The sequence below is a fragment of the Triturus cristatus genome, chromosome 4_2, assembly GCF_964204655.1.
Source record: "Triturus cristatus chromosome 4_2, aTriCri1.1, whole genome shotgun sequence".
NCBI classification, from domain to species: domain Eukaryota; kingdom Metazoa; phylum Chordata; class Amphibia; order Caudata; family Salamandridae; genus Triturus; species Triturus cristatus.
The window spans coordinates 185,056,025-185,077,600 of NC_140586.1; the positions used below are offsets into that span (position 1 = coordinate 185,056,025).

Consider the following 21,576-nt stretch of genomic DNA (forward strand, 5'->3'; position numbering starts at 1 on the left):
TGTAAGCAAACTATGACATTAATCCTTGCCTCTGAAGCACAGGAAAGCTTTCCCATCTTCCCTAGAAGCTGGTAAAATTCTTCCTATTCTAAAATTGCTCCCCTTTTCCATGCAAAGCAGTGGAATTATTCTCCATCCCCACTTGCCTACCTGTGTAAAAAAAAAAAAAAACACAAGACTATTGTCTCTCCAATTCCAGGAGCAATTATACAAACACAACTACCTCTATACCTCTCAATCTGGTATTAGACATTACAGAAAAAACGTCATTGACTACAAGGGAATGCTACACTCAACCAGTCATATATCCCGTGCAGGCCCATGGTCGTTTTCCCTATGTCAGCCTGAGCACGTATCAGGTTGCACTCTGCTTTGCGCACGTTCCTACACAAACGTAATTTGCTTTGTGCCATGCTGTACTTTCACACAGAACCTGCCGTTTTTGTGTTCTGTTCCTTCTTGGGATTTAGTCTGAACACCGTAGACCAGGTCAAACAAGAATGTCCCTTGTTATTCTGTTCTGGTCAGGCTTAGCACCTAGGCAAAACAAACAACTGCAGCTGTTTGGGAACATGTGCGCTTTGTCATATAGGTATGCACAGACATGCAAACACACACTTGGAGAGAGATTTTCAGAGAGGAGATCGCGACTACACCGGAGATGTAGAACTTTCATCTGTGCATGCTAAGGTACGGGGTCGGCTGCAAACACCCAGAGATCTTCGGATATATAAATCACTTTGCTTCTGTAGAAGAGGGGGGGGGGGGGGGGGGGGGGGGGGTTAGTCTACCCCAATATCATGAAAGCTCCACTTATGATTTATGGATTATTTACAATGCGGACTGTATTTGTGTTATGCATTTTCTTAGTTACTGTGGCATGTATACTGCATACTAGAGCCTGATAGTTAAAATAAATATTTTAAACTTTTCTTGTATCTCCCCGAGATGTTATTGTGGACAAATAAGAGTGTGAGGGTGAAAGGGTGTGTCCTGTTACCATGACTTCTGAGAGGGTCGGGAGCGTTGTGTTCTGGGCTGTCTAATCACTTGTTCCTCTGTGAGCAAGTAGAAGGGCAAGTGAGACACTACAGCTAGTCAGTCACCTAAGGTGATAGGATGACTCAGTCCCTGCCTTCTAAGGTTCTATGGTCCCAAGCATAGTTGTGTGACTCCGCAGAATTCCTGCAACATGGCACCGCAAACGTTCTGTCTGGTTCTTATTTGCAGGACCCCTGAGTAGCACTTGTGCTTGTCCACAGTACCCTCACACCATTTCCTGGAGACGTCCATGGTGTGGGGGCTTAGCCTCCTCAGTTTGGAGGGACTATTGCTGTAGGTTTTTCAAGCTTGAATTTTGAAAAGGTGTTTAGCCACTTCTGTGCTACCATTTGAATCCCTTACTAGTGGTTCATGGCTAATCCCATTGTGATCTCGGCTCATTACCGAAAGGCGGTTGCGCAACACTTGTTACGGCATGGGGTCTCCAAAGCAGGATCATCTGCTGTTTTTGTGGTCGAGGCGAACCCTGCGTACCGCTTTAAGTTTTTTTTACTCCTGGGTTACATTCCCCGCTGTGGATGCAAATGATAATACTTTTCGTTCTCATACGGCAGCTGTTCTTGCGGCTTATTGCCCTTATGAGGTTATGGAGCTTCCTCTTACGGCCTGGGAGCACCAAATTTGGTTTAATGGCGACCTTCCCATTCTATTGGAACAGTTCGAATGGTCCCCTTAAGTATTGATGGGGCCACGTGGCTTGTGATGGACGGTTTTACTCCATACCCACATTATTCCAATGCCACTGTGACGGAGGTACTTTGTTGTACGCTCAGTATGTCCTTCTTTATAGGCGTGTGATTCAATTTTTTGCATGTGCCTTTCTGGCAGCTCCAATGGAGGCTGCGCCTCCTGTGGATGCTCCACAGGGTGGGGGGGCTAATTATTAGCCCAGTTATTATCAGTTCTGTTATGGGCAAATGTCCTCTTAATCTTGTAGAATTTCCTTTTTGGATTGCTAAATAAAATTGATCCGCTTGATGCTGTTTTTCCCCCTACGTGTCTGCTGGAAAAACATAGTATCCTTACAATATGTTTGCCTAGTGGTCTGGTTCCCCCTTTGGCCGACTGCAACAACTGGGGATCAGTGTTTGCCACAGTGTTACACTTTGTTATGGCACTCCCTCGGTGTGAGTTCTTTCGAACGTTCTCAAACATGTACAGAACAAACATGGGGCAGGTCCTGCCTAGATTTGGGGATGAAGCTAGGAGGTTATTTTCCTGTAGTCTCCGAAATGATTCTTTCTAATGGTAAAGTTGAAGTTGCGTCCCGAATTATATGCCAGCGACTTTCCGCCGTGGCCGCTGTGGACTACGAGTGTGAGTTGTCTGTTAATATTTCTGATGTTTATACATCCTTAGGTTGAAATTATTTGGGTTCCAGACCATCTGTGCAATCTTTTGGCAAAGCTCCTCCTTAAAGGATGGCAATGCCGACTTTCCTAAAAAATCATGGGATAAGCCTAAATAACAGCAACAACAGAAGCCTAAGTCTCGTGGCAGCTTACAGCCACCAGATGCTTCTAAACGGTGATATGATTAGCGAGATTGTTCTTAAATTAAGACTCTGGGGTGTTTGCAGGTTCCTGATCCTCGTTCTCCTCGCTCCTTTCAGGAATCGTCTTATCAACAGTACAACCGAGGAGAGCAACAAGATCGCGGACAAGAAAAGTCTGTGTAGCCCAAAAGGGACACGCGAAACTCAAGAGAGGAACCACCTCCATATAGAGCCCCCTTCCAAAAGAAGAAGGTTGCTGCTTTAACAGCGAATGCCCCAGATGGTCAGAATCCTTCTCCTTGGCAGCGGCACTCACCGTAGTTCTCCAGACACTGCCAGTTTCTGGAGCCAAGAGCAAATGACACTGTTGCAACAGTTGAGATCTTGGACCCCCGCGTTGCACCTCCGATGGACTTTATCATTTAGACATTTAAATTGAAGGTGATATTAAACCTACCATTAATGCTATTTTCTGGGATAATTTGACTTCTTCTTATGACATTTTACTGGCAAAGGTCGATTGGACTCCCACCTTTGTTCTAGCTTGTCCTCATGGGGAAGATGTGATCCTCCCTTCTTTTTCGCATTTCGTCCCTGATGAAATGAAGCATTCTTATGCTTCTAAATGGGTCCATGCTTTGGCCCCTGCCTTATACCGCAACCAGGCTGGTTGGGATAAGGATTCTCCACTACATGTTATTCCGATATGTTTCAGCCCTCAACCTCCACCTCCAATTAAACGCGACGCAAAAGCGTACGTTAAAGACATTCTTACTCAACTGAAGTATTAGGGCGTGATTGAGCCCTGCATCTATCCTATGAATAATCCTATTTTTCCGATTTTGAAACCTGACAGTTCTTATCGTATAGTCTTAGATTACAAAACATTTGAATAGTCATACACACACTTTTGCTGTGCAAAACAGATAGTATGGCCCTGATTAATACTATTGTTTGGAAAAAAATTCTAAACTACTCTTGATGTGTCTAACTCCTAAGAACTGTCACTGGTCCGCGTTCCCCTACCTCAGCTCCCAGAAGCGATACACAAGCTTACTTATGGGGTATAAGAATACCCCTGGGGTATTGGCAGCACATATTGTGTCCCTTTTACAGTATATTAATCCTAAAGCTTTGTCTTATGTCGAGGACATATACCTTGCCGATGATTAATTAAATCACCAATTGGCAAGAGTGGATTTCATCATAACGCGGTTCGCTGAACATGGCGAAAAGTTCAATTTTGCAAACTCTCACATTGCGTTTCATGCTGTCCTTTTCCTTGGTTATGAATTAACCAATGAGGGAGGGGGTTTGGTTCCCTATTTTTTTTTTAGAAATGTGCTCAATTGAAACCCCAGTCTACTCTAAAAAAAAACTTCAGTCTCTTCTTGGTTTTTAAAATTTCAGTAGAGATTACATTCCCGATTATGCTCAGCGCATCAAACCGCTTTATGTCTTGATACACCCATCATTTCGCACAATTCTTATACCTGCAGTAATCATAAACAACTTGGAATCCATTTTCTACCAGCTTAAAAGTTCTGCTCATTGTAGATCTCAGGTAGACTCCCATCTGCTACTTGTAAAGTGTCCTATTCCTTATTCACGTGGGTTCCGTGTTCCCTGCCACCGCTGCTAATGGTGGATTGGCCATCAGGAACATTCGTAGGGGGCCCCATATATCCTTCGCTCTGGATACAATGCCCTCTCCGGCACCAGTGGACTCCATATAGGTTCTACCTTACCTCCACTGATACTTAAAACATATACAGAGAAAGTGGTGTCCTGCTACTAAATGAAGTTCTGTCTCCATCAACAACAGACAGGCTTAAGAGGATCATCCCACAAAGAGATCTTCAATCTGTCTGCATCCTACGTTACACTGAAGCAGGGGGGGGGGGGGGGGGGGGGGGAGAGAATGGATGTATCTTCCTAAAAATTCGCATTGCCCTTATATAGGCATAAGATCCCAGTCCTTATTTAGGCATTAGCCATGCTATCCAAATAAAGGCATGGTCACCTACATCCATCCACCCAAATGTCACAACGAGTTCTTAAAAACCTGACCCGTAAGCTCTTGGGAGTTCCCCTAGCACAGGATTATTGATTTCTCCAAGAACTCATTTATTATGCATGAACCGCTAGCTATTCCTTAAGGGTTCATTCCTGACGTCTTCCTCTGCCCGACTTTACGTCAATACTAACATTCCAAGGCACCTACCAGGTATAAATATACCTTCCCTTGCCCAAGCAAGTAGGAGGAGACCTCGACTGTAGAGGAGCCCGTATCCCGGCCTGACACACTGACAAGAGACGCTGTCATCCCTGCTCGCAGAGAATCCAGCTTCCAGTTTTCTGACTCCCTTCGTGGGGTGTTAGAGTTCGAGACCCGGAAAGAGATTCCCACCTCTCTCATTCTCAAGGTATGGAGCCGACTAGAACCTAGAGGGACTCTTGGCATACTAGACTTAACATACCATACTATGGTATACCATACTATAGCATACAGTACCTACTTCTTACCTTGTACTACACTTAGGTTAGGTATACTGGGGTAGAACTAGTTAGAGAAGCATCTCATGAGTACTCGTATTTTTAGCTTATGTTATTGATGTGTATGGATATATGTGTCATAGCTAAAAGATAATGCTACTGCAGTATTATTTCTTCCTACTGCTTAGGCTGTACATAATATATCTTGCATACTGTCTTACGATTGTAACAGCTCATATCTCTTACACGAGAAACAAGACTGTTCAATAAATCCTTTTATTGAAACGCCCGTCTATTCTTTCTGTGTAACACTGAAGAAACTAAGCATGCACGATTAGCTGAGTGAAACTGTTATCTGTTGTTTCCACGGTTCTGAGAGTGTTCCGATTCTAAAGGGAAACAAAGTTGTCATGTTTATGCGGTCGCAGAAACGACTCCCTTCTTGTTTACAGGGAGTTTCTAGTGGCCTCTGAGTTAGCTGGCACAAAGTAATTAAGTTTAATATACTCGATAGGGGCATACTGACCTCAGTCCTATGCCAAATCTATAGGGTATATTATTCCAATGCGCAGAGCCTATTAGGGAAATAGGAACTACAGTACATGACAATCATGGCTATTGTGGCTGACCCAAGGAAAGATATGGACTATAGTCTATCCTGACGCTCATAAATCTATCAACACCTTTGGACACAGCGGACCTCTCAAATTTAATAAAACACCTAGCAAAAGGTAAGTGTAGGCAGAATGGTCTCAAAATATTGTCAGTCCTTTCCCTCAGATAAAATTTAAACAAGTAGACCTCACATCATTCAGCTCTTTCTTTGGTAACCTATGATGTCAAGTTACTCATGGGTTTACACTGTTAACAAACATCACTAATGTATATTTGCAACCTTTATTGCCTCCAAATTATTCTTTCAAACTGACAGCATACGATTCTAATGATGTTACACCCATGCTAGCTAACCTGTCCACATAATCAACAGACAGCCGCAACACAGAGTGAAAATATGTTAGTAATAGGCAACTGAATGGTGCCAATTACATCAAGTTTAACCACTTCATAAGGGAGCGGCTTGTGATAGATCACAAAACCCAACTCTGGGCGCATCCTGCTGACCAGGCTGCTTGAGCCACTGTAGCTAACCTGTCTCCCAGTTTTGAAACAAACATGGGATCTCTGCCAAAGAGCGCTCTAAGGATTTAGAGATTGCCTTCACAGTGCAGTAGTTAATGTCTTCAGCTGGACCCTGAGGAGATGGCTCTTCTACTCTGCCTATACCCAATGAGCGATGGTTATTGTGTTACTTGTGCTCTCCTGTATTGATTTCTATAATGAAGTTTATGGGGGCCTGCTAAAAACACCAATGAAGGCGGGAGGGAGGATTCCTCCTGATGGTTGAGGCCTAGGAACTGTGTGATATCACAGCATTTGGGTCCCTTTATTGGTGCATGTGAAGCGGAGAATCAAACAGAAAATACTCTGCATAACTAACCAAAATTTTGATAATCACAAACCCACTTCCTTGATAGCGAATTGTCCACTTTAAACCACAGGAAACCTTTGAGTCTCCCAGCTGACTATTCCTAACAAGCACTGGCATAGCCAATAGGTCTCGTTTTTGGGACCTTATAAGTATTTAGTTATGCAACACAATATCCTTGGTGCAACAACATCAACTGTTGCATGGCTAAACACTTATAAGGTTCCAAAGGCGAGACCTATTGGCTATGCCAATGCTTGTTTTATAGTGCCTCAGGACCATGTAGAGTGGATTAGGGTGCTTTACAGAAAACATCACAGTAAAACAAATTTCGGAGGGAAGTACAGCATTCATTCAAGTACAGACGGAAAAGATGTGTTTAAGGTTGTTCACATAAGGCGGGTAGGTTTTTTTTTGCAGATTTTATATAGCGCAAACTCGACCCGAAGGTATTGGAGCGCTTCATACGAGCACCGTATTTACATTACACATTCAGGCACGGGTAGATTAAGTGATTTGCCCAGAATCACAGATTGTGGACGCGACCCCGAGGCTCGAACCCTGGTTTCCACCACCAAAGTCGGCAGTCTAGCCGATGGACCACATCCTCTGAGTTCTGATATCAAGGGCTGGAGAGTTCCACATGAAAGTCACAGTCTTCGGAAAAGTGCTGCTGTTAATTTTTTTTCATTGGAGTACTGTGGTTCAGAGAAAAGTTCAGGCATGGGAGTTTAATTTGGTAAATGGCTCTGTAGGTGAGACCACATACTTCAAATAGGACCATTGTTTGAGCTCAATGTAGATCACGAAACAGAGGAGTTATGTGGCTGAAATGTATTTTGTGACAGTGATCAGTTTAGCCGCAGAGTGTGTTTGCTATTGATCAGAAAGGGCAACAACAGCGTAACTTCTGCTACAATAGCATTACAAAGTCCAGACTAATGAAAATAAGAGCATGAATTGTTTTAAAGAGGGGTGCACGCGCAATGGCAAACACGCGAGTGGTGCGCGCGCACAGCAGCGGAAAAAGTGAAAGCTCCAGATGGTGCCTTGGGCGCTGAAAGCTGCCGGCTGCGCGCGTGAACGCAAGCGCTAGGCTGTGTGGCAGCACTTTCAAAACCCGTACACTAAATGTCAAGGCCAGACCAGCGCATGCGCTCGATCAAGCGAGACCTAAAAATGTCCAGGGGTTAAAAAAAGTCCCAGAAGATTGACAGATCATTTTTAAATCTGGTGACAGTGCCAATATTTGCAAGTGGTCGTATTGTGACTGATTCTTAAAAGTATTCACAGTGGGCCTTGCTTCCACGCAAATAAGTATTACTCTCTCACTTCTTGCTATTGTCTATCTGTTGTATTGTTCTGGCTTCCAGACATTATTGCCACTGGAACGCAAGAGGCACCATTCGACATCTAATAAAATACCCTGTCTGCATCCTATACAGAAAGCAATCTAAAAAAAGCAAAGCTAATAAGACAGGCTTTAATGTGAGAAACCGGTTTTGCGCACGCAACATATGTAGACAGCACTTGTGAATACCTGTGTTTATATAAGTTGGTACATTACTGCCAACCAACTACCTTTGCCAATCCTTGTAGTAAGGGCATCCACACTTCGGAACGCAATTCATAATGGCATGCAGAAACAGGAAAATCACATTGCCATTTTATAAAGACATGTTGGTTTACTTACTTATTCTCAATTCAGTGCAAAGAGGCCTTAAAGGTGAACAAGTACTCCTTACAAGAATTAATAAATAAAAATAGCGAAATATCGTTTTACAATCTTTATGCAATACGTGACTTGGATTCATAGTAACACGTTAGGAGGTCTAATGAGGTGCATCAGGGAGTGACAGACACAGAAAGTGAGGAATTCTCACATGCAGACCATTTCCACTAACCTGGATCTGAACCGCAGGGCCGAGATTTCCGGGAAGTTGTGGTAGATGAGGTTTTTGAAAGAGGGTTTAAGACATTATCCCCAGCTTCCTGCCCAGGCAACAAGTCCTCATCACTGGATTCCATCAAGTAGGAGCTGCTGTCACTGACAAGACTACTACCATAATCACGGAAGCTGTCGTAGCCACCCAAGAGATCCATATCATCCTCGTCCACCTCCATCTGTTCAGACATGCTGTCCATAATGGGAGAGGGTGAGAACTGTCAAGAGGAAGATAAGAGTGACAATCAAGGCATATTCTTCAGCACTTTGGAAGACGTGATACTGCCTGGAAAGTAAGACTTTAAGAACGAGAACCTGGGCACATTCATAAGGAAATACCATGAGAGGACAGTCAGAATCCCATCTTGTATTTGGGCAACTAGAGCACAAAAACTGCCAAAGGATAACACTGAAAATTAGAAAAAACACCATTCCTAAAGCAACCTCGGGGAAACAACTACCAATGTGAAAACACAGGCTTGCAGGCCCCTTCTATCCCTCACTCTCCCGATTTCCTCTCCATGCCAGTTAATACCTTAAAAAACATGTACATGCCCATCCCCTCCTGGGCAACCCTCGCACAACACAGTGGCACATCTTACATCACTCAAGCTCCCTCCAAACCAAAGCTGCCACTAGTAATCTGCACACGCCAATGACTCCATGACATTTCCTCTAAGAGAGCCAACTGTCTGGCCCTTAAGGTCAGATCTACTGTCCGATGCAAAGCAGTTCAACTGAAATGTCATTGATCTCTTACATAACTCCCCCTTTGCTCAGAGCTGTGCCTTAAAATCTTGACCTATATAATGTGGTCTACCAACATGTCCCTTTCAATAGATTCCACCTTTTCCTGCCACCCCAAACCAGTGGCTTCCATCGTAGTCATTTCACCTAGTAGATGTCACTTCTTTCTCCATCGCAACTGCCTCGTCTAATCCCACATTACCCATGGCTGGCACCTCACAACATGCACCTACTTACCACTGATCTCTTAAGTTTCCATTTTTGTCACCTAAAAGCGACCACCAGGAAACTTGCATTCAAAATTGCATTCTCGAATCCAGCTTCAATCAGTGCTCTCACCTCATGCATAATTGTCTCAATGGCTTTCCCTTTGCCCCATTTGGCTTTCACTGCTGTCCCTTTGCCTTATGGCTAGTAAGAGTGCCCTTCTTGACTCAAGGCTGCCTATTTCACCCCTGCTTACCCTATGGTTGCCACCTGAGCTCCACAACAACCATGACTACTACTTCTGGGGATTACATCTAACACACTATTAGCCAAAGGCTGCCACCTCTACCCCCTCAACTCATGGTGGCCATCTCCATCCTCCCTCGACCTTGGATGAAATCTATACACAATGGCTGTCACATGGTCCCCTTCACCCGCCCCCTCTATCCTCATTTTGTAGCTGCCACCTCCAACTACTCATTTCACAGCAGACACTTCTAACCCTCCTACCCATGCTAGCCACCTCTAATATACACATTCCATTGCTGCCATTGCTACCCCCTCATCCCTTCTAACCCATATTCCATGGCTCTCATCTCTACCACTCTCATCCCATGGCTGCCACTTATACTTGCCTCATCCCATGGCTCCCACATGTACTCACTCATACCATGGCTACCATCACCACTTTGCTGTCACCTTTATCTTCATTCCATGACTTCCACTTCATACCATGGTTAACTCCTCAACCACCTCATCCTAGAGCTGCAGCTTTTACTCCCCTCACCCACAGTTGCCACCTCTACCCCCTCATACCAAAGCTGCCACTTTTATCACCTTCATCCAGTGGCTGACTACTTCCTGCTACCAACCCAGGGATGCCACCTCTAACTCAATCATCCTGTGTCTGCCACCTCTATCCCATCATTCCAAAGCAACCTCATCCCATGTCTGCAACACATGGCTTGCACATCCACCACCTCATTCTATGGCTGCCACAACCACCCCATCCCAACGCTGCCATCTCTACCGCCCTCAGTACATGGCTGCCACTACATTCAATGGTTAAAACCTCTGTCTACCGTCTTATCCAATGTCTGCCACTTTCATCCTCTCATCCACAGTGACCTCTACCCCCTACATAGGTCGAAAAGTACATGGAAGGTATATAGATGCATAAAAGGAAGGTAGTATGTGTAGATTAAAGATGCATTAAATAAACTCTAGCTTTCAAGTGTTGTAATTTAAATTAATTAATTTTATATATATATGTTGGGGATTTCGCCTGAAAGACTCCTGCAATCCAGCGATCTTCTAGAACACAGGAACAGACGAAGACTGACCCAAAGTGCGAGTGATTAATACGATTTTTTATTTAGCTCACAGCAAATGCCTGCATGACGCGTTTCAGCCTTCCAGAGGCCTTGATCACATGACGCCCGAGGAGTTGCGAGGCCGCATTTAAAAGTGCTTTAGTGCTAATGAAAACTGTGACACGATTGGCTATTATTATTCTATTGGTTAGGGGTATACCCATCAATAACCCTCCTATTTACCTGGGTATATGAAACGCAATTTATAAACAATTGGTAAGGAGGAAGAGATACACAAATATTTTTGAACACGGATACCTTTAATTATCCTGTCATCTGCGTCTGAATTCGCATTTTCTTATTTGACCATTTAGTCGTTGAGCATATACAATAAACATATATTTACAATTAACACCTCTAAAACAAAAACAAACTAAGGCTACTGTCCACCAGGGAATATTTCTTATTGTGGAGCCACCTTTAAATAGTGTGGACTACCCAGAAGGTTCACACATTGCATATAGGAACATCACTTTCCGAATTATTCATAAGAGGCAATGTGAGATTGTTACATCCACAAGCAATTCAATCAATTTGTAGTCCTTCTGTTAAACAACTGTCGACGCGGTCGCGTTTCAGACGGTCTATTTCTTATGGCTTCTTCAGGACAAAAGCAACAGCAGCATTCTACATAAAGAAATAATGAACTCCAATAACATATACAATACCAAAGTGGCTTAACGATTATCCTTGCCGGTTTGTATACAGGTCTCTTTCCCTGTGAAACATGCAGAAAGGCCCACCACCACAATAAAATCACCAAATCAAAAGTGATGCGCATTTCCAGAAACGTGAGAATTCAAATATCTCAGCTTATGCAGGCATATGTGTGCGCCCATATAGCACATTCTACACCCATGTGTCTGATACCCAACACAATCTCTATATGACTGTATAGAATCAGCATGGTCTCTCGTTCTACACTCAGGTTGGTTAACCACAAACCTTAGCTGTTTTCCTTAACAGCAAACATTTTGTATAGAAAAACCTTGCTGGTAGGCAATGCGGGATTAGTGGGGATGAAATCTATTGTTTAACCAATTAAAACCAGGGAAGAGAAAGATAGACAGGAGTAAGCCTGACTTGCAACAGTGAGGTAAATCAATTCCAACGAAGGATTACCTTATCGCCCATCAGGGTCAAACAAATATGCCTAGGCTTGAAGGTGTTAGCACTCAGCTAACATCATGTCCACTGGGAGGGATTTGCATCTATCGCGATGTGGACGCTACGGTAAAGAGAAGCATACAACTAAATGAGCGTGGCTAAATAATTAATTACGGAGTCAGTACTGAATCTAATGCAAACGCGTCTGAGTATCGGCTGATCTTACCTTCTAAGTCTTTTCTTTAGTCCTTAATGGTCTAAGTACCGTTTCTCCAAAGGCCGATGTACTACTGCACCACGAGATGCGCAGGAGTGAAAATCATTAGGCTACCGTCGTGTTAATAATGTAGAATCTGTTCCACCGCGGTGTGCAAACTACAATAAAGGACAGTGCACAACTTAGTACGCGGGGAAAAATGGCAATCTTAACAAAATCTGGGTGACGCGCGCCCCAGTACCGGCTTCTCTTACCTTCTCGGATTTCTCTTGTTTCTCTACGGTCCGAATCCCGTCCTTCCAACTAAGCTGTCCTACTTCAGCTCCGAGTACACAAAAGTGTACCCGGAACCCTATTTGAAAACGATCAAAAGAGACAAGGGACTACCACAATCACCCTCTATGGCATAGAATGAGTCGGCCATTTTACAGTGGAGTGGGAAAATAGACCCACTAATTATATACAGAGCTTCCATCCCAGTGGGGGGAGGCTCTATTGGTCGGGATAGAGCAATATTTAATATGTCAATCATTAGTGACAAATACTACAGTGCAGAAGTGAAATTTTAATAAAGGCACCAAATACTTCGAAGTAACAACGGTCTTAACTCGAACGAAAGATCGTTAATTCGTAGAGTTTTTCATTTGTACTTAAATTCAAAAGAGTATACTCTAAATCGCGACAATTGATTGTAAATAGTACAACAAAGAATAAATCATATCGGCTAACCACCACCATTACACCCTATATGTGTAGAGAACAGAGTTAGAGAACTTGTAGACATCGCGGCTCACATTCTTAATGAAACATGTAATTAAAATCAGTTTGCACAATTACCTATTTTACGTAATGACTACACATATATAGGCTGACTAACTCGAATCACCCTGCCAGGTCTTGTATGAAAAATTCTTCAACTTTTGCGGTATTATTGTATCAAGGCCCATATTTCGTCTTTATCGTTTAAGCCATCACTAGCTGTGCGATACTTCTCAATTAGACGTGCTTCAAGGCGGTTGAGGGTATTCTGTAACAAAACTTTATTCATAGGTCGCATGACCGTTAGAACGGTCCACCTCAATTCATCTTCTTGGTGTCCCAGTTCCAAAAAATGCTGGACCAATGGAGCACCAAGAATTTTGCACCTTATCCGTGATTTGTTTTGCTGGATTCGTAATTTGACTGCTTGAGTTGTTTGACCAATATAGGTTTTTTTACATGGACATTCAATTGAGTAAATCACGTTCCTTGAATTGCAATTTGAGAAAGTCTGTTGCACATGCTTTTTGTCTCCAATGATTGCGAATTTAGAGTCACTTGTCTGCGGGCATACAACGCAGCTCTGACATCTAAAATGTCCCTGTACTGGTGGTAGACCCATCATAGCTCTTACATCTTTAGATGCTGATGGTCTAGACGCTTTGACTAAATGTTCCCTAAGATTCTTTCCTTTCTGGAAAGCGAACAAAGGTGTGCCAAGGCCCAAGTGCTCAACCAATCGCCAGTTTCTCTGGATGATTTGTCTCACTTTGTTGGCTTTCGGATTGTATGTTAGCACACAGGTGAGCAGATCTTCCTTGACTTTATTTTTTGGTACCAGTAAGGTTTCTCGAGGTGTAAACCACGCTCGTTTAAGGGAATTCCTGACTAATTTCTTCGGATATCCCCTATTGCAAAGCTTAGTCTTCAGAATGGCAGCATAGTCAAAGAAATCACTTTTATTTGAACAATTGCGGCGAATTCTAAGAAATTGCCCATAGGGCAAATTGTCCTTAAGATGTCTGGGGTGTCCTGAGCTGTATGCCAATAGTGTGTTTCTATCGGTAGGTTTGGTAAAGAGACTCACTTGTAGAACACCTTCATCGTTTTTTATCCACACATCCAGAAAGTTGACTTGGCTGTCACTTACATTTTTGGTGAATTTTAGATCTTGTGTCCGTGTATTCAACCAATTATGGAATGCTTCCAGCTCTTCTGCATCTCCATTCCATATCAGGAATATATCGTCGATGAATCTCACCCATCTTCATAAGTGGACGAAGTATGGGCCAGACTCATCGAAGATAAACCGGGTCTCAAAGTGATCCGTGAACCTTCTGGGTAGTCCACACTATTTAAAGGTGGCTCCACAATAAGAAATATTCCCTGGTGGACAGTAGCCTTAGTTTGTTTTAGTTTTAGAGGTGTTAATTGTAAATATATGTTTATTGTTTATGCTCAACGACTAAATGGTCAAATAAGAAAATGCGAATTCAGACGCAGATGACAGGATAATTAAAGGTATCCGTGTTCAAAAATATTTGTGTATCTCTTCCTCCTTACCAATTGTTTATAAATTACGATTGGCTATTAGGCACATAGCACAATAGACATGGAAGAAATAAAGCATGTTGAAAACGATGATGTTCACAATTGGTGAAAAGCAACAACACAATGGAAGCACACATAATAATTAGTTAAAAAATCCTTATGAACATATTAAGCACACATGATATGTGTAGCCATATTCAAAGGTAAAACTAAAGGAGAAAAATTAAAAAATACATTTGAATTAAAATGACCTCCTATATATGCAAAGATGGACAACGTTGTGCAAAATTGGCAATTTAAGAATAATACCCAAGTGGGTAAAGTCCAAAAGATGTTGCTAATCAGTAAACATGCAATCGAGTAATCAGTCCAAAATGGATAACAACATAGCTATGTCACTGTGCAAATCTCAGTGCAATATAATGTGCAAAATGCAAAACGTGATAAAAAAAGTGTTGTGTAAAAATAATTAAATTAATAGCTGTTTCAGGAGGCTAACCAATACACAAATCAGTAAAAAACGCTGGAAGTCATAAACTAGACCTGTTTAGAGACAAGTATAAAAATCTTCACTAGAATTAAGGCCCTGCGGCGTTTTGGTGTCCAATTCTAGGATATATCTAGTTTCGAGTGCATGCAACAAAGACTCTCGATTACCTCCCTGTCTCAAGGGGAGTACTGTGTCAATGACAAAGAACTTGAGAAGTTCACTCTTGTTATCATGTCGCTCTTTGAAGTGGCGTGCAACCGGATAAGAAGCATCACTGCCATTGATTGCCCGAATGTGCTGGAGTACCCGCTTGTGCACCTGCAACTTGGTACTACCAACATATTGCAGGCCACACGGACACTCCAGCACATACACAGCAAAGTCGGTCTTACAAGTAAGCAGTTTGGTAATGGGTCGAGGGGTGTCACAAAAAGGAATACGAAATTCCGTTTTGCTGGCACCATGTCTGCAAGCTTTACGGCTAGTGCATCTCTTAAAACCCTTGCTCGCCTGTAACCATGTTTTACTAGAGCCTATTTCAGGACTAGACTTAACTAGAGAATCACTCAAAGAACGCGCTTTCCTGAATGTGATTTCAGGACTAACTGTCATCAGATCCCCAATGACAGGGTCATTACATACCAAGCTCCAATTTTTCTTTAAGATTTTACGTAGAGCTTGGTTTTGGCGGTTATAAGTCAAAATCAATCTGACAGGCTCTTTGGCTTCGACCACTGTTGCTTTAGGTGCTTTTTTGCTCAAGACATCACTTCTAGGGATGCGATTGGCCTTATGGATTGCATTGTCAATCGTGGAGGTTGTGTAACCCCTTGCCAAAAATCACAATTTGCTGGCTTCCTGTGCTCTAAGACATTCCAACTCCGTGCTGCAAATGCGCCTGATACGCAGCATCTCCCCATAGGGAATGCTGCGTATGAGGTGCACTGGGTGATGGCTTGTGGCATGCAACACGGTGTTACCCGCAGTGGGTTTCCTAAAAAGTTTTGTCACAAGGTTATCATTGCTAACAACGATCTCTACATCCAAAAAGAACACCTGGTCCTGACTTATGTTGGAAGTGAAATTGAGGTTCAGTGTGTTGGTGTTAAGTACATCAATGAAGTCCATAGCTTGCTGTTTGGTACCCTGCCATATCAAAAAAAAGATCATCAATATAGCGATACCATTGGATAACATGTTTAGTAAATAAGTCATGATGCTGGCCAAAGAGGACCTGTTCCTCCCAGCAGCCCATGTGAAGGCAGGCATAGCTGGGAGAAAAACAGGCCCCCATGGCAACGCCTCTGACCCTTTGGAAATATTGGTTACCAAACATGAAGAAGTTGTTGTGCAAGCAGAAAGAGATCATGGCAAGCAACATTTTGTTATGATTGAACAAAATAATTGGCCTAGTACCCAAATAGTGATTGACTGCTTTTAAACCATCTGGATGATGAATGCTGGTGTAAAGAGCTGTCACGTCCAGCGTTATCAACCAATATATATATATATATATTTTTTTTTTGGGGGGGGGGGGGGAATTCAATATTGAAGCAATTGCAGATAAACAGTTATGATAAAAGATTTTCTTATTTATGCAGTCACTTATATACATGTTAAAGACATAGAATAATGAGGGGTGTGGCCAGGTGGTCCAACATGGCGCATTAGCCCGGCTCCTGTTGCCCGGTATCATCCATCATCCTGCCGATAAGCGGCACTTCTCCACCCCAGCTGATCAATGCTTGGGCTACCTGGACTCCTCGGTGCCTTTGTCTGTGGTGGTCGTGGTCCAGAGACAGCAGAATGGTAGGATCGAAGATCCGGGGGCAGAGGGGCCTGGGCGGTCAGGCTGCGCCCTGCAGTGCGGACGGCCTCTGGAGGCTTGGCCCGGAGAGGACCCGAGCCGCGGATTTGTCTCGCCGGGGCCTCTGTGCGGCCGTGCCTGGTGGCCCTCTGGTCGTGCGGGGCTCCAGTGCCCACTGCCTTGCAACGAGTGAGAGGCGATCATCCATGCCGGTTCCTGGATCGATTCACGGGCGGCCTGAGAACACCCGACTGGAGACCTGGGGTTGGGGGTCGTGCTCTGGTTGTGGCCCGGTCTGCATCGTGACATCTGGTGCCGTGGGTAGGAACGGCAAGATGTGCGGACCTCCTCCAGGTACTGCCCAAGACACATTCAGGCTGGTGGTCTGGGAATCAACAAGTAATAAGGACTTGGGGAGGTGTGGGGTGCCTACGCACACCGACCCCAGCATGCGCACTGACGGGCCCGGGTTCCCGGGTGCAGCGGCAGTGATCGACATCCACTACCCTGGAGTGCATGTCGATCACTGCCACTGCACCCCAGGAGGGGCCTACCTGGCCCCTTCTGGGGATTGTAAGACTCGGGCAGCCCTGGATAGATACACTGACTAGGCACCATCGCGTACAACTCAGAGAGCCCTGTAAGATCTGCCAGCAGGCCCAATTTGCACACGGGATGCGGAAAGCAGCTGCAGATCTATGGCCAGTTAAGAAAGACTACGCAGCTGAATAAACTTGCAGTGAACACATGCTATCCCCCAGAGCTGCACAACAAACCAGATGAAATGAAGGGATGCGCCCATTAGCAGTGGGGGGGGGGGGGGGGGGGGGGGGGGGGTCGCCGCATTTATGGAGGCAGCCGGGCTTGGTCCCAGTGCGGATTGGGAAGGACTCCCCTGTTGCACTGGACCCCCAAAGCACCAGTGTTGAGACACCCACCTACCTCTGGAGGGATAGAGTTCTCGTGCTTCATCACTAACCATACAGGTACCCTCGCAGGCCCCCAGATTACAGTTTCATCACCATGTCTAAGGGCCACTCAGCCGGCTCCACTGCACAACAGTGCACTATGGACAAATATACAAGTGAAGGCACCAGGTCCACTACCTCCAACTATGCGGTCGCGAAGGCAACAGACACTGCCACGACCCTTGCTGGGATAACCCAATCTCGCGACATGCTCGATGCTAACATCAGCGCAGTCGGAGTAGATGTCATGTTGTTGCGCCAGGACCTTCGCAACACTGTGGAAGGTATCACACAGACCGAAACCAGAATTTCAGGGGCGGAAGATGGTATCATAATCTTAAAAAGGAAATGTTGCCACCCTCGAAACGCTCACCAAGTGTCTTGTCATGCGGGTAGAGGATGCCGAGGGGAGGGCCCAACGCAGCAGCAGAGGAAATCCTTCATAGTCGCGAACTCACGTCTTCGGGAACTACAGATTTCATATATGCTGCTCTTCTCAAACCTGCTCCGTGTCATGTATAAAAGCAGTACCCTGTTCTTCGATACTCCTGTGGAAAAACATCACCCGGTTAAGCTTCATACTCCGCCACCTCGGACTTAGATTCCTCATCTGTAGACCCACGCCATCACAGAGACAATAAACCTACAGATAAACGGCGACACTGATCGAGGTCCTCTTGGCGCTCCGGATCGCGGGGCGACAAGCAAGCCAGGAAACAAGATAAGTAATACATGAACCGAAATGGGTCGCCATTCTCAACTATATGGCCCACACGGGGAGGGCAGGGAAAAAGATCCTAGATCGAGATTCCGCTTACCGGCCCTGGACAGGGCTACTCTACTGAACTGGTCATCTCAGATCCCAGAGACATTCATTAGGGATGGGCTATGGGGAATGATTGAACTGTTTCAGCCTTTAACCCAGTTAGGGTGAAGACAATATACACTTCGGGAAAGATACTTCATCGTTCTTTGAGGTATTGGGGAAGGGTGGGGGTGGAAGGGGAGTTCATGTTATCAAGGTTTTCGGACCCAGTAGTACTAATGTGCCCACAATGCATTTTTCTACTTAGTATTTTTCCTCACACATTCAGTAACCTGTTTCATTGCTCACTATGACTGCGCACCCATATAAAATAGATTTGGTAGGGGAAATCTTGGTGGTCACCTGGAATGTTAGAGGTCTGCTCGACAAGGTCAAGCGGGGAGCGGTCCTCAGCTAGGTGAAACGCTTGGGGGCTGATATCCTGTTACTCCAAGAAACACTCCTGATTGAGACTAAAACCTCATGTCTGGCTCATTTTGGCTTCATTCACGTATTCCACTCCAGCTTCACGAGGGGCTACGGAGGAGTGGCCATCCTAATCCACCACAAATTAGCCTTCTCACATATACGCACTTGGGCTGACTCGCTGGGCAGATTCCTCTTTATTCACTGCACAATCGGTGGGGAGGTCATAGTGCTGGGAAGTGTATATGCCCCACAGCAGCTCAGATACACATTCACCGAACACATAATCGACACCTGGGGATCCTTACCTGACTGCCTGGCACTGATTTGGGGCGATTGGAATGATGTCATACATCCCGTTTAAGATAGGTGCCGCCCTACAACCACACAAAATACGCAAAAAGAGTCCCGCTTGGGGCCGCTGGAAGAGGCGTTCGGATGCGACACCTGGAGAAGACTTCACCCAACAGAGGCTGGCTTTACGTAATTTTCAACAGTGCATGGGTCATTTTCTAGACTTGAACACATATTTATCACCAGGGAGCACATGCATCGTCTGATCAAGGCAGATATATTACCAAGAGGCCTATCAAACCACTCCCCCAACCAACTGCAGATAGAGCTAGGTCCCAGACAGACACCGTTTCACTGGCGGATGTCACCATGGCATCTGCACAGTCCGAGCTATCGAACTCACTAACATAGCGCCCTGAAATAATACTTCTTGATGAACGAAGGGACGGTGGACTACGCCACCATATTGTGGGAAGCCATGAAACCCACTATTCGAGGCTTTGACATTAGTCACTGTACCACTGCCAAGTGTCGGGAGAGTCAGACCCTGATACAGCTAGAAGCACAGATTATACAAACGGAATTGCTAGACAAAGACGGAAATAGTGCTTGCCGACAATTAGGCATACTGCAGAAGAGATATCAAAGCATCCAGCTAGAGGAGGCCAAATATCTGGTGAGCCACACAAAGCAGGATCCATCAGTGTGGGGACAAATCAGGGAAACAGGCTATGCCAATACTCCCTTAAACTGGTACAACTCCCGATCATTAAGTCACAAACAGGTGAAATGATCACCACTCCCAGGCACGTGGCCCGATCCTTTGCCAACTACTACCAAGCATTATATACTAAACGCAAAATCCTGTCAAAAGAACATCTTGAAAAAACCTTTGATATCTGCCACCTAGGGCACTTACCGCCACAGCACGAGACTCCCTGGAGGCTCCCGTCTCACTGGAGGAGTTGACCTCGGGAGCCTCAGAAATAGCATCTGGCAAATCACGAGGCACCAATGGGTTCCAGAGTGAATTCTTCCAATGGAATATGATAATACTGGGACCGCAGTACCTCACAACCCTTAATGAAGCCCTTGAGAACAAATGCCTGCCTCCTGATTTGAGGCATGCAGAGATAGTAGTCTTTCCCAAGCCGGGACACCCACCCAAAGTCTGCACATTCTATAGGCCAATATCTCTTCTCAACATTGAAGCTACGATACTCGCTAAGATACTGGCAAATAGATTACTCCCTCATCTTCAAGTGCTGATCCACCCGGATCAGGCAGGCTTTATGCCCCATCACGCGACCCGACACATAATGCGATAGCGGCCAAAACTAGAAAGACCAGCTGCCCTATTGCTTGTCGATATGGACAAAGCGTTTGATTCGGTCAGCATGACCTATACGTTCATATTAATGCAACACTTGAATATGGGACCCCGATATATAGCATTAATTAGACTACTATACACTGCCCTAACTGCCTCTATCCGGGTGGCATGAGCCACATCAACTCATTTTCCGATACAGCAGGTAACTCGACAGGGATGCCGCCTCTCCCTTTCGCCGTATAGCCTCTCGTGGCTTGGGTACGCATAGATGCACTATACCGTGGTTTTGAGTGGACCATGGAAATCTCCGATCATATAGCGCTCTATGCAGAGGAAGTATTATTCTTTCTAACAGATACTCATAGATCAGGCCCCAGAATATTGCACATCATGTGCATCTTTGGCGAGACCTCAGGTCTCTACATGAATACCTCTAAATAGCTGATCTGGCCACTACATGGGTCACTGGGGAGTGGTCGATGGGCAGAGGGACTAAAAATATGGTTACAGGGGCTCACATATCTGGAAGTCTACATATCGGACACTCAAAGTACTTAACTTAAAAGAAACAACAGAAAGGGTCAAAGCAGAGGTTAAAAATTGGCTGGCACTTCCTTTGTCCCTATATGGACGATCACCCATTCTCAAGATGGTCTCCCTGCCCAAACTATTGTATAATTTACAATCCCACCCAGATCCCCATATCCTATTCCCTTGTCATGGTTCCGTCAAATTAATGCAGTACAGGGACACTTCCTGGGGGGAGGGGGGGGGGGGGTGGCACATACAAGCATACCATGCCACTGCACAACTGCAAGTACTGAATGAATGGTGGTATGGGCCTAGAAATGACCCTGACTTTTCGACTTGAACAGTGAATAATGGGGGAGCCTACCGTTCACTCGTTCTTCTATAGCAGGATCGACCCCAAGGATCTTCCTCCTGCAACACATGTGGTGATCCTGACTAGACGACAGACCCTCTGTAGAACTGGCTAGTGGGGACGCC

General features: G+C 44.8%; 1 protein-coding gene across 1 annotated transcript in view; it reads right to left on the bottom strand.

Moving 5' to 3' along the window:
• L3MBTL2 (L3MBTL histone methyl-lysine binding protein 2) overlaps positions 1–21,576 on the bottom strand; it is a 344,052-nt gene that overhangs the window by 319,650 nt on the left and 2,826 nt on the right. Inside the window, exon 2 of the mRNA XM_085601042.1 lies at positions 8,444–8,702. Within this exon, the coding sequence (XP_085457168.1) occupies positions 8,444–8,702 (259 nt within the window). The remainder of the gene's footprint in view (positions 1–8,443; positions 8,703–21,576) is intronic.